The 24,704-nt window shown below is 34.4% G+C and overlaps 1 protein-coding gene across 1 annotated transcript; it reads right to left on the bottom strand.

Moving 5' to 3' along the window:
- Positions 1–737: 737 nt before the first annotated feature.
- LOC137924006 (uncharacterized) lies at positions 738–23,237 on the bottom strand. Its single transcript, XM_068767298.1, has 11 exons — positions 22,999–23,237; positions 15,938–16,074; positions 12,602–12,692; positions 8,496–8,653; positions 7,794–8,157; positions 6,639–6,844; positions 4,864–5,165; positions 3,671–3,717; positions 2,646–2,865; positions 1,827–1,967; positions 738–1,305 (listed from the first exon to the last, which is right to left on the bottom strand). Exons 1-11 carry the CDS (start codon positions 23,031–23,033, stop codon positions 1,264–1,266), a joined length of 1,743 nt encoding a protein of 580 aa, XP_068623399.1. The 5' UTR covers positions 23,034–23,237; the 3' UTR covers positions 738–1,263.
- Between the last annotated feature and the right edge of the window lie 1,467 nt (positions 23,238–24,704).

The raw sequence follows: 24,704 nt of genomic DNA, 5'->3' as shown, positions 1-24,704 counted from the left end.
GAATTGAAAAAAAAATATGACACTTGGATACTAGGTATATTATATAGTAATTGTTTTTACGCAATTAAAATTTTAAATAATACTATGTATATGGTACTTTATTTTCAAACAAAAACACTCCAGCACTTTACGCTACTATAACACATTGTAGGGGGAGTAGTATCTGATTCTAGTTTCTATTAAATTGGTCTCTACTGGTATTCTGCTTATGACAATAGTGATCACTACACATAATTAAATGTCGGTGTACGATGTCGAGAACGAACATCCTGTAGCTGAAATGACGATGACGCGACGTTTAAAAAACAACAAGTGTCCATGGAAAAACTCTTTAAGTTTGAATGCGGCTTTGCAAGTTCTATGTTCTTCTTCGCTATTGTTAAATTTTGAATTTTTTTTTTTTTTATAATAAATAATTAAAATTTCTAGACAACTTCTCTCTCGCCCTGAAGCAAGAAAGGCAACCAGATTGAAATTCCAGAGAAGGCGTGAGAATTTTTTTTTAAATAATTTAAAAAAATCATAATAATTAATGAAACTATTTATTCTTCAATATTTTGTTATAAAACGGACGAAAAGACAGAATAACTTGAACGGCTCGACACCAGCGGAGTCCCTTATCGATCGGCAGTTAGAACGAGAACCCAATGTTTTAAGGATTAGGGTGTATAAATGGCAGAACCAAAAATTATTCTCGTTGATCACAACATACAAAACTGACAGTGAAGTATTTACGAATTGCTTCGTATATTTGTCACGTGTAAACGCATCTTTACATTTTATACAATAGTCATAGAAGTTTATCTGGAAGAGCACTATACCTGTCCGGCGAAAACGTAGGGAAATATTCGATATATCAATGATCATTTTCTTACATCGAAGAAATCCAATAATTTTATAACTATATAAATATATTTTTTTAAAATTTTTTAATTTCTTTTTTTTAATAATAATATCCCTGAAGTCCCGAGTCAGATAGTAACTCCTGTTTTAAACACTGACCAACAGATGGCGTGCGCATTACATGCTACGATTATATATTAAGATAATTATAGACACTTTACACTTAACTATGTAGATTCATAAACAGTTGCGAGTTGAGAAAATTATTGTTTCAGTTTTGAGCACTGTAATATGACTAATTAGAAACGATTTGGGCTTTGAAAGGAACGACTGTAAATGAGGTAAAAGTATTTAGAAAAAATATACATTTGCCCTTAACAGTTAGTGAACTTGAGTTGATTATCAGTTGGAAGACAGAGTTCAGTCCGGAAACAGCAGGTTGGCCTCCCGGCCGCAGCGCTCCTGCGATCAAAGATTATTTATCATTACCATCATTAACCGTAGGATGCCCACTGCTGGACATAGACCATCCTCATAGTTTTTCGACGACTTTAACAAGGTCAATCATCAAGGGCTTTTTCCAAATCCTCCTACCCCTCCTCCTTAATCGTCGTCAAACCATTTTACACATTTTACAACCCCCATGGAAGTATATCAAAAGCTAGACGCCACCACCCACTGAAAATAATAATCATACAACTTTTTTATATTAATAGGAATTAAATGAAGTGATAAATCTAAAATAACTGCTACTTGAAACAAACAAGTATTCGAGCTACGCCAGCGACTTTGGTTCTTGCAGCGAAGCTCCGAGGTCAGCTCTCTCCATTGCTTCCTGGATGAGCTTAGACCCGTCATAAGCGACCACTACGTAATTCTAATTACTCTGTTGTAATTATTCCAAAATCTTTACAGACAGACAATCTTTACAAACAACAAATCACGAATGCTATCATGAAACATATTTAATGTGTTTACGTTACCTGATGCTCGCTGATGAGATATACTGGCAGAGATTCGGTGCAGAACTCGCACGGGATGACGGGCTCGGCCCTCGCGTTGTCCAGGGGCGGCTCCTGACGACGCCCGGGCGGTAGCTGTGCCAGATCGGGCTGACAGCCAGTCTGCAGGCATTACGAACATTATTTTTATTTATTATTTTATATTATTTTTATGTATTATTTTGGGATAGTACAGTACCCGACGATAAATATTGCACATCAACCTTTGTAAAAAGACAATCGGCTAATTTCGGCTTCGTAGAGCGTTATCTCTGTCGCACGAAATACATCGACTGATAAAACGTCACACAGGTAGTGTTCCATGTGCTTATAATCTTTTTTCCTTTTATTATTTTTCATGCTAAAAATTCATAAGAAGGCGGCTTAATCTGAAAGGTCGTTACAGTATATATAGGATGTTCGAAAAAGAACTCTGGTTTTTAGTCCGTGGACTACTGTTTCCACGGGCTCAATTTCGATGAAGCTGTACAAAGCCTAGTCCGGCTAGCAGCACAACATGAATTACAAGAAATAGAAATAGCACTCTGGTTTAAAAAAATTACTTCAATGATCATACGAAAAATAATTACTTAAATTTTTATCAATGAAGAATTACTTTAAACATTAATTATTGCTCTGCACATGTTGAGACGACATTTAAAAGCGCTGATCTGTACAACTTCTCCAGAAATTGATCTACGTGGTACTTTTGTTTTTCAAAATTCTACCGGTTTCCTTAAATATTTTTAGTAAACATTATAATTTTATATGAAAATAAAATTTAACAAAACATTTACGTACCTGATGAAGGACTAGGTCGTCGGCTAGCACGGGCACGCCGCAGAACTCGCAAGGCAGGCGCACGTTGAGAATGTCATCGGCCCCGCCGACGCCTGCTGCTACGCCTGCCCCGCCTTCCGCGTCCGCCCCGTTCGCCCCGCCAGCCGCATCTTCCTCGTCGCTGCCGTCCGACATTGCATCGCGTGCCTTTTGTTGCGCCACATTAGCTGGTTCGTTCGCACTATGCAAAGAAAGGATACTACAATCTGTTCGAAATTAACTAAATCACAATTTTTACTTTTGATATACACATACATCCAGAGTTTAGCGCATGTACGCAATCATTACCTAGCCCCATCTGGTACTCAAATTATGAGCGACCATATGCTGTTTGCACCATGTGGCCTGATCACTGATAGTTCAACCTGCCAATCCACCGACCATTCGTCTACAGACCACTTCATTCCTCATCCGATCTTCCAGAAAAATCTCAAGCATAGCCCACTCCATACTTACATAAACGACTGTGAACTTTACAAAGATGTCTAAAGTCAGAGACGATGTTTCAGCTGTTTTAATATGCTCAAAAAAAAACTTTATTAACAAAGAACTTTCACATTTTTTTCTCGCGATAATTTAGAAATTTTTGGACCGGTTTTTTCACTGCCAGTGGTAGTGGTATTAAGTGGAGTTTGCGGCGTAAGGCCTCTTTTAATGTAGCGAAGCTGGTAAGCTCCAGGAGATGACTCAGCTCAGGTCGCTACATGCTACTACTCCACCAGATTTGGAGACCACCGAGCTCTTAGACGCTCCATGGAATGACTATGCTCAAGGGTCCTGATGGCAACCCTCGGCTTGGACTGTCACTTGTCTATAATACCAGCTTAACATTTCAGCAAAAGGGCGCCGGAACCTCGACTTGGTCGCGATTCACAGTAACGTATCAAAAATTTATTCATTATATGATATACGCTTAATGACAGACAGATGTCGCTGTGATGCTAGCCGCCATTTGCAATGCCATCCGCTGTTTTGTCAATACTCACTTGATGTTGTTATTTGAGTTGGCGTTAATATTGTATGGCGCCGTCACCTGAAACACACAAGAGCTTCATCAAAAATCTATATTTTCGAAGCGGTAAACGTTGCAATATCATACAACTATAAATATGTCGAAGAAATAGTCTGTGTGGTAAAAGAATAATAACAGCTTTGCCGATATCACTAACATGATTTTAAAGTCGTAGTGTACACTCTTCCGTGTAGGTGAAAATACTTATATTCGACTTATAACATAACACTATCTTTTGATTAAGAGACAGCTCTCTCTTTGTCTCTCTCTCTCTCTCTGTCTGTCCCTACCCAAGGCCGGTTTTAGAGTTTAGAGCGCCTCGTACAAAACAAAAGTAAGCGCTCTTTCACACAAGAATATACAATTTTATCGCGAATTACAAAAAAAAATCTTATAATCAATTTTAATACAGAAATTTACAAAAATAATCAAGTTGTAAATTTTTTTACATCGGTACCTCTTAAGATTAGACTCTTATGTGTGTTATTACCAATGTCATCAACTAAGTTTGTCGATACTTCTGGAAAGTACATGGCAACTGTTTTAGATATTTGTCAAGATGACGGCCAATATCCTGGGGGTATTTAAGGCATTCATTAGGGCAAAAAGGGAATTTTTAATTTACGAATCACCGTGTTTCTGAGAACTCATTTCGACGAAATTGTAACGGACCACATGGGTAACAGCGTCGACTTCAAAAGAAAAGGATGGAAGTAAGGGATTGCTCTTCTAACACGCCAAGGAGAATTTTCACATTTGGGAATAATTTACATTATATAAACAAATTCACCTTTTTTGATCATAGTATTTATATCTGCAATAATTATAATATTGTAAAAGCTATACTCTTAAAAGTAGTGTATTATTATCGGTCATATAGGTTATATTGTTATATAGGTTAACCTATTTATTGAAAATTAATTATTTTATTTATTATTTATTATCGGTGGTTGTTCCTCGCCCGTTAATCTAAGCATTATTTATAGCCAAAGCTAAGAACGGTAATTAGAGTCAAAAAGCCTAATTAAAAAAAAAAACTTACAGGTCCGTTCTGAAACGAACGCTGATAACTATAGACTAAAAACAGCGCCTAGAATAGACTAGTTTTTTTTTTAATTTGTTGTGTAACTATATGATCATGCATTAAAAAAAAGGTAAAAAAATTACCTCGTTCAATCCCCTCCGGAGCTCTTTCAATGAAGACTTAATTTCATTGAACCTATCAGCCTTGTTCAACGGACCTTTCGCCTTGCTGGCTTCCTCGGCTTCCCTCTTCTTCCTAATCTGTATTTCTTTGAATCTGGTCATAAACTCTTCAGGAGACATTGGTATGACGTTCTTGTAATTATCAAAGTTTTCTTTGGGTTTAAAACTCTGTGGGTTGTTAATGTTCTTCTCGGGGTTTTTTGGCCGTCCATAGAACTCGTTCAGTTCGTCTAGCCCGCGTTTAAGTTCCTTCTTTAATTTTTCTGTGGAAAAACGTGACGTCATATTTAGTAAATGAAATCAACTTCTACACTTGGGCTAAGTAGTCAACAGTTTTAACTACTATAGTGTAATGAATACAGTCTATAGCTTCAAACCGATTTAATGTATGTACATAAATATCCAGTCCAGTAGTAAAATAACCAGTCTGAAATATGTTATGTCAAACAATTTTTCTTATAATTATTTTTTATTATATTAGTACTACATATTATTAGAGTGCGACAGTTTATAACTTCTGGCAATAGAATGTGTGACATATTACATATATATATATATACATAAATAAATATTTTTCTCCATAGTCATTTGCAAGCAGTCTCAGACTACAACCAGATTTTTTTCTGGTGTTTTATCACGTTTAAAGCGTTTCTCAACAGTAAATACTTCACCGTTCACCATGTGTGATCATACCGTTTCAATTGTTTAGAGAAGCTGATAGTCTGTCATTCGGGTGATTTTCTAGTCACTGTTTATATTTATATCTACGTACTTTTAACTTTACTTAACAGTACTTATGCTCAGTACTTTGTGGATCTCAGTGTTGATAATATATTTGTATACACCAATGCCTCGCTTTGCGTCGTTTCGTTTTGCGTTTTTTTCGAAGTTGCGTCGCTGCTTAATTAGTACTGATTTTCTCTGTGCGTCGTTAGATTTTCAAGGTTGCGTCGTTTTGGGTTCGAGTCCTCAATTTTTTTTTAATTTTTTTTTTTCTTAAAGATGGCAACACTTGTTCCTAAATGCGCCATACCTTCAAAACTCGGGGATTCCCTTTCTAACTAAAAACAACGCAATTTGAATACGTTTTGATTTTCACTATGTTTTGTTAATTTTAGAGTTCAGATTCGATTACGTAGTGTGTTGTAATGTACTGTGTAATGGTTTTTTAAAAAGAGAATAATAAATTTATATAAATTTTTACGTGTTGTTTCTGGTTATAAAAAAGGTAAATATTATTCCAATTTATTTATTGGCAGAGTTATATTATTTTTCTTTTGTAAATGTTTACTTTGTTCAACTTTCTTTTTAAAAAGTAGTAATTTCGTAACCCTGGAACCTATCTTCGATCTTTACATGGTTTACTATAGAAAATCTTAATTCACTTTGCGGCGTTTCTGTTTGCCTCGTGTTTTTTTGGAACGTAACTACGACGCAAAGTGAGGTATTGGTGTAAACATATATATGTATATATAAATGTACTAGTTATAGACTGATAGTCTAATAGCGTCTTCATAGATACAAATGCTCCAGGGGGTTCAAGCGACATCTTTATACAGTACCCTACATACATATATACACAAATATAAATCCTGTATAGATCCCGTCTTTACAGTAAAAGAAAGACTTGTTTTGGTTAAGATTGATAGATAGAACTTAAAAGTAAAAATTTTTAACTAAGGGTTAAAGGAATGAAAGGTTCAGAATAACATAGATTATAACTAATTTTAACGTACCGCCTGCCACCTTAGATTTAAAATCATTTGCCGATGCACGAGCTGTTTCGACGGCTGACGATGATGAGGTACTGGGTCCAGCAGTTGATGTATTATTGGTGTTCTTGATGCCCGAAGTCTCAGCGATGGGCGAAGTGGGCGCCGATGCGGACACGGACGGTGGTTTCGGCGCCGCGCGCTTCTTAACCGCGCCGCGGGACGAGGCTCTGTGAATTAAAATAAATACAGTTCATGTTATTTATTACACTATTTGTTTTTTTTTTAATATTAATTGTATTGACTTGCTAAACATTATTGTGGATATACTAGGGTAGTGGTTGGCAAAGTTACTAGCCAAAGGATCAAATTCGAACATTGCAAAAATTAAAAAAATAAAATGGGTACCAAATCTGATTGTTTAGTCAATCCACCCCCATCTCCTCCTACCCACGTCGTCAATTGTTTTTTGTAATAATTGTGTTTAAAATTAATCCTTTACCAGACAACCGATAAAAAAAAGCACATCTAGGTAATGATGTGTCCACATCCAGGCTATTTCAATGTTTATTAAATATGTAATTTAATATTATTTAAAAGACTACAAGGTCCCGATGAGTTTTTTTGCCTTTTCTACCCAGGTCTGAGGTCATCACATATCATCAGGTGGTGAACTCAACATCAACATTGTAATCGTTCATATGTTCATTAAAGAATTTTTTTTGATTTTAATTTGAGTCAGCAATTAATGTATAAATAAAAATCAATTACTGGTTTTGGGGTAAACAGGTTTTTTTTATATCTGTGGGTCCCACAATTGGGGGGCCTCTCGTACATCCCCCTGGTTTCACCTTCTAATTTAATTTGCTTGCCCTTCTTTCATCCTTCTCAATCCCTCTCATTCTTTTCTCTATTTTCTCTAACATAATCTTTCCTCCCTTTTTATACATCACCTCCTTTCCTTCACCATTTCCTACTGCACTGCTTCTACAACATTTATTTTATGATTTTGTTTACTGCTTTATATCTATATCACAACTTTTATTGCTCATTTCGGAATTTTCTTTACCTTTTTTATCTATTGTTGCGTTTTGTTGTCTTTTATTAGTATACTTATTATCTTTCTGCAATTTTCCTGGATTTATCACATGTTCCAAAATTATACAAAAAATTACTCACGTATTTTTATTCTCCCTTGCCGCAGTCCCCAAATTAGCCTGCACTTCACTGTTATTTCTTTTAGGCAACGGCCTCTGTGAATTGTTGAATGAATTGAATAAGGAGTGCTGCGCAATTTGGCCGAGCTGGGGCGGGGCACCGCTGGCCACGCCCCCTCCATGCGCAGCAGTGTGGGCTGCCAACCGCGCCATTGTCATCTGCGCGTACATCATGCTACGAGTAGCGGGCGGGTCGAACATCAGGTTTATATTGCGCTGGAAGCCGTTTCGTAGCTGCCAGTTGTTGTTCCCCACGTTGATGAGGCCTGGCGGAGTTCGCCCAGACTGCATTCGGTTAGGAATGTTATTGGCTCCCGGCACTGGATCTGTAACATTATTTGTACTTCAATATGTGAACCAGGATATCTATAGAAGTCTGTATTCAGCAGTGGACGCAAGGAAACGCTAAATAGAAGAATAGGAATATAAGAAAACGCTAAATCACAGGTTAAATTGATCTTATAAAACATGATTCATAAGATAAATCAGTCTTGAACACAACAGGTCGCAAAACGGGAACATTTAGTATTTAACATAAGAAACACGTACGCATAGTACAAACGATACAGTAGATTGATATTTTGGCAACATGTGAACGCATCCTTAGCTCACTTAACACTAGTTAAACTACATGTACATGTTGCTGATAGAGCTAATTCCTTACCGTCATCAAGGCGCAGGAAACCATGGTTGGAGTCGAGATGCAGCTGGCGGTACCTCAGCATGACCCACTCCCTGCAGTCGGGGCACTGCTCTGTACGCGTGCCGCAGTAACCCTCATGAGTCGGTAACTCCTGACGTGACAACTCCAGGTCGCAAAACCTGAGAAATTTTATTATGATATTATCAACTCTTTTTCACGTTAGTTTGTTTCGTAGGAGTGACACTGCCGAACGGTGATCGACGTACTCTATTCGTAAAAATAAACACATCAAGGCTAATGGTAAAATGGTCAGTTCTACACACAAGCTATCACGCAGATGTCGTCTGCCCTAACGTCGTCTGCGACGACCCTTGTACACCCAGGTCGTCAAGCGATGTCGTCTATAGGCGACGGACGTACACATGTTTTTTTTTTTGAAACGAAACCCTCTCTGTTGCCCAAATGGCATTTGCAGATCCCACAGGTTTGAGTTGATCTTATTGCTGCTGGTAATTCACTTTCACAATATCATCCTGCAGTAAATATTAAAAGTATTCGAAATGAGATTTCGCCGGTGCGACTGCACTCATTTGTTTACACACTTTTGAATAGAACATTCATTTGAAAGATTAAAAAAATATATTCTAATACGTGCAAAACTCATTTAAAATTTTGTCGATGTGACATTTCTGTAATAGTCGTAATTATGTGTAAAATGTGTAGAAGTAAATTTGAGAAATGAGCGAAATATATAGGATTGCTTATGCGTTTTTTTATCTGACTTACCTGCTGCTGTTTCAAGTGGCATTTGCAAATACCGCGAGTTTTTTATTTTTTATTTTTGAAGCCCCCGCTATGGGGGACCTCTCCTTCCACCCCCTATTTAATTGGGAATATTAATAGAATACCCTGTTATTGTATTTCTTAATAAATTTTTTTTCACTAGAATTTTTATTTTCGTTCTCGTCTTCCATAGTACACAATATCTTTTTTCCTCCCTCTATCATTCTACAATTCCATCTTCCTTTCTTAATCATTCCATTCCTTTCGTACATCCTCAAACACTTCAGTTATCCATTGATACCGCGGGTTTGAGATAGAACGGCGCAGAGGACGTTTAACCTAAGACCTCGTTAAAAATAGCGAAGCTTGAGGATTCCCGGGACAGCCTCGGTCAGATTTTACCTGATGGCCGCCGAACTCTTATATCGTTTTGATGACCACCCCATGGAGTGACTAAGATCAAGGGCCCCCATGAGGGGACCTCGACTTGAGCTTTCGCTCGTCAATAATACCAGCTTAATTCCGATACAAAGGAGCCTTAGAGGTCCGAAGCGTCCCTTGGCCGGTCGCTTTTGTCTGATTTTCCTACTACTTCGAAAAGCTTTAGTAACTACTAGCGGTTTAACTCACGCCGAATATAGTTCACGGACCCCTCCGTTCCTTGAGCTCGTTTCCGATAAAGCTGTAAAAGCCGCTAGGCTAACAGCAAAAACTTCACATGAGACAATAGAAAATACTCACGCCGAGTAAGCCATTAATACTGACACGAGTCGTGTCGAGAGCTAGATAATGACTTCAAGTGACGAAAGCTAAGTTAAACCAGTTTACCACACGATTATAGATGTAAAAAAGCCGATTTAAAACGTTTAAAACCAAAAGTGGCGGTTTAAAACCCCAAATAAATTTTTTAAACGGTTTAAAACTCGCCTACTAAAATATAAGAACAGTGTTTTTACACACCATTATCGACAATACTTGGTCTTGTGTTAGTTACCTATGCAGTTTATACCTATGTAGGTAAGTATATTACATATAAAGTACTATAATTATAAAGAAACAATATTACATACAATATATTAAAATATGTACCTAAATCATAAAGAAATTGTGGATAGGAGTTTTGACCTTTATTTCCAAGTAGTTAAGGTCTACTCAAAGGTCCACTCCTCAATTTCTGTTTCAAGAGTTTGCCGACAGAGAGCCACCGCCGACTGCTATGCACACACACAGTCTGTCAAGAAAGTCATGAAAAGAAATATAGTGTTGCCATATTTAATTTTAGGACAGAAATGTCAGTCAGTTTTACAAAGATAGTGGCGCCTCATAAATTTTCATGACTTTCTTGACTGTATGATCATCATGTTGTCGAGTAGACTATGTAAGATTAGCCAGTTTTTTTATTACTTTCAAGAAAAAGTCGGGTACCTAATAATCTAATTTTATAACAGCTCATTACATTTTAGTTATTTAGTAATGTTTGGCATATTTGGTACGAGTACCTTTATATTGAATCCAAATTTGTACATTTTTTTACAATACTGGCAACACTGACATGTCCGCACGCAACACGCTATGTATGTGTGTGTGTGTGCGGTGTGGAGTAGGCGAGCTGGCAACGTTGCATCTTGACGTCTCTCCGCGTGAGAAGTGCAAGTGTGTGAGTTTGGTTTTAAACCGAATGAAACTGATTGATAAATCTTTTCAAAATAACCAATATAGTTAACTAGGTAATAGTTTTTCAACTTAGCTAGGTAATGTCTACGCTTGGAATAGATAATGTGTTTATATTTAAGAAAAACATAGTCGTCAACACTAAACGTTTAAAACCGAAAAAAATGGGTTTTTTCGGTTTTAAACGGTTTTTTTCGTTTTAAACCGATTGGTTTAATTCGTTTAAAACCGGCCTTACATCTATACACACGATAGTTCACGTATTGACGGACTACGAAGGATAATATATACGTTTTAGCAAGTCCTAGTTATTTCGTAATGGTTTTTAAGTTATATCATACCTGAGACATTTATGTACAGTTCCTGTTGATAGCGGTTCCTATCAACCGCACAAAAACAGATTGAACAGCATATATAAACTTTCAAGTCATTGTTCCACAATTTCAACAAAAAGCCCATACTCATTTGTTGTATAATAATAATACTAAAATAGTAAGTGAGAAAAGGACCAATATTTAGCCACTTCCGCACATGCAGTCATGCAACAAAGTGCACCGCCCGCCAGTCCGCTGATAAATGCGTATGCGGCAAACAATGCGAATCACACAACTGCCACCGCCAAATCACTAAACACGTGTTAACAATGTTTCACCGATTAGTGCCAAACACAGAGTCTCTTAACTTTAACTCTGTACTATGACACTATGATGGACTTCCCACTTTAAATACTGAAATAGTACACGAACCTTTACGAAAAGCATATTAAGTAAATCTTAAATAATAATAAACAAGTCGATTTATTACAAAATTCGTTTAAGAAAACTTTACCCGTTCGAAGTGATTTACCATGGCATTTGGCAGCGCGCGCGGTTTGATCCATATAATGCACACAGCCAAGGATTGGCATAGTACTTCGCGATAACATCTGGGTGGGTATTTTTCGTAGAGTAATTATAATAATCTATAGATAGTGTACACAAAATAGAGTGTATGATTAAAAGGACGCCTAGCCTCATAAGATTTAAATGTTAATTTAATACGAAACTAAAGCGCTCCCGAAGGAACCTCTGCACGGGCCGTTACCTTATCGTTAGATCCGTGGAGTCCATCCCCGTGGAGTAATAAGGGTGCAGATCCTCCACTAGTGGATCTTGGCATGGGCTGTTCTGCTGCAAGAGAACCCGAGAGAACCGAACCTCATCTCGGTCGGTTGCTATTGCCTGGCTGCTATATCTATATCACTACTATCACTTTGGAATGCGTTACCGTTGGGAAAAGAAGTGGCGGGAGAAACTCCAGTAAAGCTTCTATGTAGGCATGATCAATATTCTTCTCATACTATAAGTACAAAGGCGAAATTAATGCCTAAAGCATTATATACCAGAGAACCTTTTGGGAGTTGAAGACAAAAGTAAATTAATACAGGTAAGTGAAATAAATAAATATTATATGACCAATAAAAAAAAATATAAAACCTCATTTAGTGTACTATCTATATATATATATATATATATATATATATATATATACATACATATCCTGAATCTTGGCTAACGGAAGTCAGCTAAGAGCGAATGTCACAATATTTCATTCGCATAGATTAAAAAAATACAGAATCACAATTTAACTACTGTATACTGAAAAAATTGGGTATGAATTAAGATAAGGTTTACCTGCAAGATTGAATGGTTTGCGCGCAGGAGTCCCTTATGTGATCTTCCATATCCGACCCAGACACCTTCTCCCCGCATTGCTTGCACGGCACTGCAAAATGTGTTCAACAATAACAATTTAATATTAATAAAATTACACATACTAAGGTTATCAACACTGATTTTATAGAACTGTCCAGTAAAAAAAATATTAAAAAAATTACACTTTGAAAATAGAACTGTTCACAGAGTCGTCACACATCAAACAATACGCTTGTTCAAAGAGTCGACTTTGCTTTAAGATCTATAGGGGCAGGTGGTTTATCGCTTTTGCGATACATGTGAAGCTTGCATTATGCCGGCGCACAACCAAAACTTAACAGATTAAGTGTCCATTGTTCACTTAATCTACCAAAGGACCAAGCTACTCGTTCCCTGTTGATGTTGTTGCTGTTAGCACGAAGGCTTTTACAGCTTCATCAGAGCTGAATTCATGGAGCGGAGGGTCTGTAAACTTAAAAACTAAAAATGTCTTTGGTAGAGCGCGTATCAGTTGCACGATGACGCTTGCACATAGCAAAGCGCTCTACTCGCTTAGAGCTGTGCATTGAATGTATTGATGACGAGCGGGCGGTCGCTTTCTAAAAACGGGTGTTGTGACATGGTGAGTAATGTTTGTATTGTGTTGTGTATAACCCGGTGACCTGTGTAGAGTGTCGCAGGTGCAGTGGGACCAAGCTCCAGCTTGACCATATACACCAATACCTCACTTTGCGTCGTGGTTACGTTCCAAAAAAATACGACGCAAATTGAAACGCCGCAAAGTGAAGTAAGATTTTCTATAGCAAACTATGTAAAGATCGAAAATAGGTTGCAGGGTTTAAATTATTAAATACTACTTTTAAAAAGAAAATTGAATAAAGTAAACATTTAAAAAACAAAAATAATATACCTCTGCCAATAAATAAACTGGTAAAATATAAACCTTTTTTGTAACCAGAAACAACACGTAAAAATTTATATAAATTTATAATTCTCTCACAACATACTACGTAATTGAAACTGAACTCTAAAACTAGCAAAACAACGTGAAAATATAACTGTATTAAAATTGCGTTGATTTTTAGTTAGAAAGTTAATCCCTGAGTTTTGATGGCATGGCGCAATTAGAAACAAAAGTGTTGCCATCTTTAAGAAAAAAAGAGAATTTCAAAAAAAAGACTCGAACCCAAAACAACGCAACCTTGAAAATCTAACGACGCACAGTGAAAATTAGTACTAATTAAGCAGCGACGCAACTTCGAAAAAAACGCAAAACGAAACGACGCAAAGCGAGGTACATTAACGCCATTCTAGGTTCACAGGCAGTGTCTGAAAGGCGAATGTGTGAGCGTTAATGCAGTACTGGAATTTTTCCCTCAAGATTTTTAGGTGCTGCAGGGAATTTTTTTACTCCGAAAAGGTCGATTTTTCGATCAGTATAGAGACGCGTTGATCATTGAAACGACCTTCAACCGTTCATAACATACGTCATCTGAAATTTCAATTTTCGGAATCCTCTTTCTCACGTTACTTTCTGCGACGCTCTCCCTCCCTTGAATTTTTACGTCGCAAAAGCTAATACACCCCCTGCCATATACACAACCGTAAAAACAAGAGATAATCATATAATTTAAATTAAAGAGATTCAGAATATCTGATGTGGTAATCAATTAGTATCTTTAATGTCCAAGAGTTTTTTAAAATCCCATTCTGTGTTACTTCTTGTCACACTAACCTCCTCACTAAAAACCTCTCCTTACTTTCAAAGAGAACGTATTTTAAAATCGGCCCTTTGCTAATAAAAGTACAAAAATAAACATAATTACCGGTACATTCATTACACGGTTTACATGTAAACAAACATGTGTATATATTTTACAGTTTTATATGACTTTATGCGAGTATAAGCTAATATATATAAAACAGACTTTGTTCCCGGCCTGTTGCTTAAAATGAGATCTTCGCCTTGATGTAAACAACATGGAGTCTAATGCGATATTATACAAGACATTATTGCCTTGTCCGCGCCAATGTTATTGTATGCGTGCCAATATTATATTGCTAACAATGTATATTATGACTGTTGGTATATATATGGACGGTTTTTAATATATGTGTGATAAAGTAAACAATCCTTTAATATACGTCTTAAATGAATAATGGCGGCCATTTAAAAAAAATAAAACTGATTTAAACTAGAAAAAGTCAACGGACACAACATTCAAATCAACCGATACATAGAGTTGATCGATAATGGCGGAATGGTAGTCCCGGGGATACACAAATTTCCATTTTTATCCAATTATTATTCATTTAAACCCCCTCTATAACGCTGAATATTCATAAGAGCGTGTGTACTTGCATAAATAAAAATATAGTTAAACGAAAAAAATAATTAAAAAATCAATTGTAAAATGGACTTGACACGAGTTTAACCTTTCAGAGCTTTAATATAAAAATTAAATATGTTACTTAGGAGAGCATAAGACAAAAAAATAAACATTTTTTTTTGTATAATCAACTAGGATTTCGAAAAAATATATATAGAACAACTCCGATTAAGCTTTACTAGGTCTATCGATTGACATTAAAAACAGTAAAAAAAAAAACTAAAAAAAAAAAAGTCCGCACTACCATGGCTTCGATCCACTGTGGGGCATGTTACACAAAAGATTGGGAAACACCGCCCTAAACTTACGGCAACTAAATTACTAAACGTTGTCGTAAGTCAATAAAGTAAAATTTCAATATGCTAATAATACTCTTATTCTTATATTAGGTTAACAACAGGTTATAATTCGAAAGTAACAAAGAAAAAGAAATTTTAATAAATAAAAAACATCCGATAAAAAAATTACAATTCCCTGCCGGTATATGGTAGTGGTTTTCAGACGAGAAAAAGATTTTTTTGACACACATCGATACTTTTTTTAATACTTTAATGTCTAAAAAATGCACGATACATATTATTTTTTTTATTTTCTTTTAATGGCCCCCGCTATTGGTGGCCTCTCGTACCCCTAACTTTTTGGGATCAGGAACTTTATAATAATTTTTTTTCAGTCTTTTCTTTATTTATCACTCTCTTTTACGCGTCACAATATCTTTCATTCTTTACTTTTGTCCTTCACAATTGATATAACTGATTATTTATTTATTGCTTATTGCTTTAATTTCTAGCAACTGATTTGTTGCATTTACAACTAATTTTATATTGTAATCCTATATTGCACTCCTAGCTCATTTATATAATAAATAAATAAAATTTTGTCTATAAGTAATTTTTAAACTATATAAAGTTTTAAATAGACTTACACAGCTTGTGTAGCTTTTCATTGTGGCGTTCCAGCTCCCCCAACAGCACAGGCTCCTTGCACACGGGGCACACGCGGAGGTTGCGAGTGCAATGCACCGAGTGAATAGTGAAGTTCACAGCTGGGATCTCACGCTTGCTGCAACAACATGCGACAAATAAACACGACACGTTTCGAACAACAAATCTTATTAAAAACTGACGTTACCCAGTCATGCTATAGGACAATATGTTAATATATAAATACTAGCTGATCCCGCAAACGTTGTTTTGCTAAAAAATTAAAGTTTTTAATTAACAAATGTAAGATAAGGGTTGATCGTAGAGGGGTGAAAATTTAGGTTTGTATGTATTTTTGTATGCTGTATCATAATAAAATAAAAACCAAAAAAAATTGTCTAAAAAATTAAAAATAAAATTTAGGGGTGGACCACCCTTATCACTTAGGGGTATGGAAAATAGATAGTAGCCGATTCTCAGACATACTGAATACGCATGTAAAATTTGGTAAAAATCGGTCAAGCCGTTTCGGAGGAGTTCAAATTCGAACACCGTGACACGAGAATTTTATATATTAGATATTAGCATATTGTCCTATGGCATTTTACTCTGAAACATGTAATTCAAAAAAAAAAGCGATGTGGTCCATGTAATGCATGGAAGCAGGGGATTGTTTGCAAGAAGTTTTTAATAAAACTAATATTCTTACGATTACATCGCAATATATCTATGCTAATATCAATATTATTACAAGAAATAAAAAAAAGATGTATACACCTAGTTTTCATCTTCAAAATTAAGTAAATCATATATGCCACAAGGTATACATATGTACAATAAAATTTCACAATCAATTTCAGGTCTGACATTATTCATTTAAATCCAGTATTAAGAAAATGTTATAGAATAAAGTCTATAATTTATCCAAGAATACCATACTGATGTTAATGCGTGGTATGAAATGTTGTTAATGCTCACTTAGGAAGCTAATTATTGTCAAGGACTTATTATAAAACTATATTTGTAAAGATCAATAGTTGAGCCGGTGGCAGCTTCCTGTAGGGGTAATAATGCCGACATTTTATTTTGATTGACTATTTGAAAGTGCCTATTCACTTGCTTGTAATAAAACTTTAGAATTGATATAACAAGTATGTCTATCCAGCTTACTTTGATGGATCTCCTATGCCTCTCTCCCCCTTTCAAAGCAGAGCTCACTGGGAGGCGATACTTGATAGAATCCTATGACGTATTTAATATGAAATCTGCAGTTTTTCAATCAATTGAACACTCAATGGCAATGCATCAACATTTACTATCCATAACTATAATTTTTTTTTACATTTGCCACTCTAATAAAACATATAATTACAATATAGACAACTATAACAAACACCCAAATATTTACACTAAAACAAAATATGACATAGCAAGAGAAATAAATAATCTATTCAAATAAATAAATTTGAACTGTATGTTTATAATATTAAAATGTCTGCTTTTGCATGCATAAATATGTGTATAAGGTAATTAATTTTTTTTTATTTAATTTTTGTCTGTGTGTTTGTGTGTTTTTTATTTAATTTTTGTCTGTGTGTTTGTGTCTGTGTGTTTTTTATTTAATTTATGTTTGTTACATCTCCGAAATGACTGGACCAATTTTGACGGGTCTTATAATGGCAAGTAGACGATGTAATAATGAGTAACTTAGCATAGTATTTTAAAAAAATTCTTAAGCAGAAAAAAATCTTTTTTTTTTTAATTAAATTCTACATCGAAGTCGACGGCACAGTTAGTCTAATAAATATATTTTAACAGGCATAAATTATGTGTTGTTCTGGGACCTGTAGGCGAAACACAGATTTTTAATTATGACCGTGCAGGCTGTTATTAGCTGTTCAGTACAAAAAGCAGTGTATATATAGCCAGCAATGAAATAAGTTGTTTATACAATATCCATGTATGATTGCCTAGTCTATGTGATGTAATGGGTTATGTACTTATCTATTGTGTTGATATTGTACGAATGGTGTACATAAGTTAAATAAATGTCACTTATGTACAGGAACATACATCTCTAGGGCGAAGCCAGCAACTTCAAAATCTTCATTATCCAAAGCATGCAGAACCTAAAACTTTTAATATTAATTTCTCTTGGTACATAACTCAAAGTCTGATTTTTCTTTTTCTTATGAACAAGTTAGTTAAAGTATTTGAATTTTTCGCTTGAATTCTTCAGCTCTATAATAATGAATTATTATTGTTTTAAGTAGTGTTATTAGTGTGTCTAAGAAGCGGCATATGGACTGCCCCAAAGTGGAGAATGAAGCCTTGCACTTTATCCTCTTTTTTGTCTGTAAACTAATCATGGATTAGAAAGAAAAAATGTACATATGAACGTAAGAGGAACCGTAAAAAAACTCACTGGTTCAGTATAGTATGACTCGCTAACATAAAATAATATACATAAGATCTAAGTAAAAAAATATATTACTATATGAAAACATCAGGGAATTATAAATATTATCTGTTCTTATGAAAATTATTAATGAACCTGGACAGGAATGATTAAATTTACAATGATATCCTCTGTACAAAGACTAAGGTTAATCAAAATATCGAGATATTTTCAATCAAGAATCTTCTTTTTAACAAAGTCGATGTTAAACAATAATATATTCAAGTTGCCAATGAGACACACTCCAATTTCTTAACCTTTATCAATCAACACCTAGATGCAATGTTTTTAAAGTTTCATTGAAATGGGTTCACAGACCTACATATTTTATTACATAAGGAGTTTGACTTGAATAGTTCACAATGCCCTCCTTATGAATACTAGCCAATTATATTCTGATGCAATTTGTAATTAAATAACTAGTAAAATTATTCATAAATATAATATTTAGAAATATATCAATTTACAGAGATAGCAATATAGATGTATACAGAATTATTGGTTATAGGTGTAAAGAATATAGCAAGTAGAGTAAACTCAATACTATACACTAATAACTCTTTCCACATCACCTCAGTCGTCACAATTTTCATCAGAAGATACATACTATCCTTTAATCATTCAAGCTGTTTCTTTTATAATCCGAATGTTATAGATAATATTTTTTTTTATTCTAGACACAAATTCATAATCTGTACTATGCGATTCAATACAAGTTTACTACACATGGAATAATAATACATGTGAACTTTGTGCACAATTTGTCCACTGTGAATACTTCTAAGTAATTAAGCAAAACAAACATAACTTTAAAGCTCTATGAAGTTGTGTTTTGCAACAACATAAAACTATATAGTGCAATAAGGTAAAAGCCTTTAAAACTCCATTCTGTAAGGCCTCCCATTCACAACACACAAAAATCACTCTACATAATATGCTATAATTGATGTAAGTGGTAAATAAAAAATCACAACACAGTTTATAGTGGACCCATCTAAAATCTATATGCATTCTAGATAAATCATTACATGGAAAGTGAATTAGATTCTATTTAATAAATTGGCTTTTCTGGCATTTTTCTTTTGGCATAGACAAGTGCTGATGATGTGCTGAAGATGAAATACCACCACCACCTTGTCATTCCCAAATCATCAGACATCCAGTTAACTGCAAGAAAGGACAAAAAAAACCCAAATACCCAACTAAAGGTACTGACTTATCAGCTGACAATAGAAGATGGTCCTAAATATCTGAATAGACTTAGAATCCTGGAACTGGATAGGAGAAAAAATCTGATATATATTTTGTAAGTAGATGCCCCTGAGGAGTGCACACTCTGGTTGTTACAAAACACTCAACATATCTACTTAAAGTCCTGGGACTGATTGCAGATTGAAATAATAAATAATAGTTTTACACAAATATTTGTTCATAAATCAACATGACTCAAGCCCGTTTCTCCTAACACAAATTACCTACACTGTACATGCTCATGACATCACCAGACAGTATGTGCTGTCCCTATAAATAACTCACTTCATATATACCAATGCAATTTCACAGTAGCTTATATCTACATTGCAAGAGGAAAGAAGTCAAAACTAAATCTCCTACTGACCATAAGACCTGATATTATGATAGTTCAAGTATAACAGTGTCTTGCCCAGAACTTATTTGTTCATCCATCATCTAAAGCATCAAGGATAGTACTGTACCTATCAGGTGTTGGAGCTTTCTATGGTGCAAGCAAGGTATGGTGTAAGTGCAAGTAAGTAGCAAATCTCAAAAGCAGAGAGCATTATAAAATACCTTTACTTGCACACAAAATATTTAATCTGGCTACATTGTATTTAATTGGTTAAGAATCAAGTCTCTTTTTGCTACAACTATGAAAAGTAAATTAAGATGAAATCCATGAGAATTAAAAGACTGAGGATATGTCAGTGCCATTCCCTAGAAAACAAATGTATCCAAATACCACATAACTAAGATGAACTAGTACTATTACCTAGTCAATAAAATAACTAGGAGTAAACTCAGAGTGAGTGTGTGTGTGGAGCAGATAGAAAGAGAAAAGTATAACAGTTCAATCTCTCTGTTATCTGTTGTAGGTTATACACAAGTCAAGAGTTAATATCAGCTCATTTCAAAAATGGGGATTTACCAAGGCAGTGAGAGGTGTCAGTTCAGAAAATGTCAATGCATTTCAAAGAAGCCTCTAGACCTGCTATGTGAGTTATCCTAGCACCCTCCTATCCAGCCACTTCTACTCCCATGGTGAATTCAAGGATTGCCCAGAAGTAACATCTAATTTATCACAGAAAATAAACAATAAACACGTATCAAATTTAGTATTATCAATTGTATATATAGGACAGTTGTGACATCCCTGTTGTTTTCTTTCCAAACTTTTCACGTGTTTGTTTATAACTAAAAATAAATAATATTCAAATGTATTATTGTGAACGTATTTGTAGTTATAATGGAAGTTGTAAAAAAAACAATCTGCATCTCTGCTTATCGCTATTCGTGACGCCATCTTTATTATAATTTCGCATGAATATTTAGGAATGAATAACTACCCTACTTTTTATCATTAAATTAGTTCTATAAAAAATATGGTTAATTATTAGCGACATTTTAGGTAAAAAATAACGCGGATCACGTCGTATAAAACGCGAATTATCTACATGATCCTAAATAATTGAAGTGTTATCGTTTATTATGAAAGAAAATTTTCCATGACAAAAATTATATTAATCAGAGGTTCCCAAACTTATTTCTCATATATCTCACTCTCACTTTCAAAATTCAGCTGTCTCTGGTGAACCCCCTGGTGCTACATTTCTACCGTATTACCAAAACTCGAGAAAACAACCGTTGCCGACGGCGACGACGCTTTGCAAATGTTGGTACATACTTAATATAAAATTTGCAAATCTTTGCAAGTAACAGTCGCTGAGCTTCTTAAAAAAATATCCGCGTACATTGATAGTTTAGCCAACATTTTAATTCTTCACGATCGAAAGCTGACAAATTTTTGTAAACCACCTGCTTTTGAATGGTGACCCATTAATTTTTGTAACGTAAATCGCAATCGAGTCTCTCGCAGAACCCTGGATACCCACACTTTGAGGATCACTGGTCTAAATAATGCGATCGATCATAAAAACTGAGATTTTCCGTAAAGCATAATAGCGACGACAATAATATAGGTAGGTTTATTAATATTGCATATAGGGTAGATTAAAATTCACAAAAAAAATTGTTTAAAGGTTCTAGAATGACGACCACGCACCAGTAGACGCGGCGTGAGATTGCCCCTTAGTAAGAAGACCAAGAACCGGGTGGAAAGTCCCCAGATGCGCAAGACCGGTCATTGTGGCGATTTTTGGATGAGGTGTATGCCTTGCAGTGAGCATTTGTCAGCTTTCAAGATGATAATTGTGAACTCCTTATCACATCGGCCGCGACGCGTCAATAAAAGTGGTCGAAATTAATCATTAAAATTTAAACTTGTAGACAGGTTGTACCTATTCTTTTTTTAAATAAATATATTTATTATTATATATTATACGCATGTAGTTGACGAGTTCAAGATTTTAATTAACATTTATTCATTACCTTATGTCTAAAGACTTGGGTATTAATATATATCATACAAAGGAGTATTATCCGAATTAAAAAAAATATTATAATTATTACTTTATTATCGTTACATCGCCGCGCCAGCTAGCCATTTTCATAGAAATACCAAGCTAAAATTCGAGTTTCGTGTTATCCATCGATTTTCGATAATGGTAATAGCTACGTAAAGCGCAATGCATTTCCGACTGTCCCACAACGAAAGGGTTAATGAGTAAATATACCCTTTACATGTTCATGTATTTACGAAGGTAGTTTTACATGTAATTTGGAGCATAATAATGACCCATTACCTTATCGTGGCACTCTAGCAAAAATAATAAATGCCATTTTTCACATATATAAAGTATCCACCGCGAAGATAATAATTATTGAAAATTAAATACCGTTAAATAAGATACTATTACGACTATTAATTTACGACAACATTATCTACTAGCTATTTATTTATTTACTAGTTAATGTAGGTATACGTCGGAAAAACTAGGTAATTTATATAGCAATAAATAGTTAAATGTAAAAATTATTCCCTGAAACATGGGCTAAAAATAACAACTTGAAAAATCCAAAAAAAAAATAAGGTTATTTTGCAGTAATATATTACAGTAATATATTTAAAGTGAGATAGACATATTGAGACTACTTTAATATTGTACATGTACCTTCTTTTTAAGCCAAATAAAAGATGAGCTTAAGACGCAGTTATGCTGCGCAAAAGGTCGCACTTAACATATGTCACCAAAAAAGTAATACTTTTATTAGAAATAAAAGACCGGAAAAAAACAATAGCGAACGTTTCGGAAACAATTCAGCGTGAGGTAAACAACCCGACGGAGAACTGCGTGCAACAGATGTAAAATCTGCTCCATTTCGCTAAAAATAAATCGACAACGTACAATGATATAAATAGGATAAATATTGACACAACATCAACCACCGTTCGACTGTGAATTTACTTACCAGTTCTGGCAAATTTTAGTCTCTCCTTCATCCATATTGGCACCAATAGAATTTTAATACTAAAAAGATATTTACACAATAAGGTTTAGCAATTCCAATAAATATTGATATTAACACACTATTTTATAGACCGCAAAGATAGCAAATTATCGTATTTTACACGACCGAAAAGATAGTATTATAGATTTAATGCAATTTAATTTTCTAAACACTAATCCAATTAATTATTACTTATTAGAAAAAAAATTCAGAAAACCCGCAGACATTTATTGACAGATGAACGTCATAGTGTGACCAACATAAAAATGTCCAATTTAAATCAATAATTTAAAAAACAGTATTACCTTTCTTAAAACAAGAGTTAAATTAATATTATAAATCAAAATTACTTTTGGTTTTTCGTAAATAAATTTCTTGGTTTATCATAATTTAATATGTTTATTTAATTTTTACGTACATTTAAATATTATCATAATTCGCAAGTTCTAATATCTTTCGAAAATTAAATGATGTGCTGATGTTTCTACAGAAGCTATTAATATAGTGAAAATGTAGTATTGCGATTTTGAATATTAGCCTTCAACCTGTACGAATAGTCGTCTGTAGCACTATGAGATATCTAATTGAGTATAATGTATTAAATGATTCATAAAGAATGATTAAATAATGGCCACTTCAGGAATATAACTTATTCATTTTTTACAGTAGCAATATTTGCAAGTTCTTTCCCAAAATCTAAGAATAAAATTACATTACGGTCTCTAGGGACAGAGACAGAACCTCTTTTAGTTAAAACTTGTCCTTGTTTTTATAATTATTTTCTACTTTCAACGATAGTAAAAATTCTATTTATGTATTCTAAAAATTTTAAATTCTATGATGTACCTAATTATAAGGAATACTTAGGGGAAACCAATTAAAAAGAAGTATTTAAACTATTATTCTTTATATAATTAAAGTGCATTGAAATGAGGTCAAATAAATTACATACTGACGATGAATGGAATAAAAAACCATAAAGCTATTATTTATTTATTTTAATTGTAATATTAGGAGACCGCAAAATAATGTCGTTTCTGTCGACATATTTTACAGAAAATTTGTATATTAGATGACGTAATTAATAACTAATGTGAACAAATTTTTGTTTAGAAACAAAAATTTGTTAAAAACGTGGTCGTGTAAATTTAACCTAAGAAAGCAACATTATTTTCCGATCTCCTTAAAACATATAAACAGTTCTTGTATATTATATATAGTATACTATTCTTTAAGCAGCTGGAAGTAATTGTGGTGAGTAAACTTGGCAAATTTTGCTAGTTCATTGTATCACAATTCCATATGCATTACATATGAACCTAAAAAGTTAAAATTATATTCCCCTTCCTTATTATTTAGCTGCATGCGGGCCACTTCCAAATGGTCCTACTGGCATTCTAAGGGTGATTCATATGTTCTACACTTGTTGTCTCAAGGCTGATGGTGATGTTTAATTTTGTTGTCATGTAATATTTGTGAGGATGCTCAGAATTACTGGCACAATATTTAAATTCAAACACCATCCATGAGACGGTAGTCATTACCATTGTGTTCGAGTCAACAATGTATAGTCTTCATATAATGTACAATACATTGATCACTCCTGGCTTTCATTTTCATTACCATTGAAGGATTATTTCTTGTTTCTTTTGAGCATTAAGGTCAAT

This window comes from Battus philenor, unplaced genomic scaffold (assembly GCF_028537555.1).
Source record: "Battus philenor isolate CCGP_79_NKW_IND1 unplaced genomic scaffold, ilBatPhil1.0.hap1 SCAF_23, whole genome shotgun sequence".
In the NCBI taxonomy this organism is placed as follows: domain Eukaryota; kingdom Metazoa; phylum Arthropoda; class Insecta; order Lepidoptera; family Papilionidae; genus Battus; species Battus philenor.
This window is presented reverse-complemented; position numbering and strand designations above follow the sequence as displayed.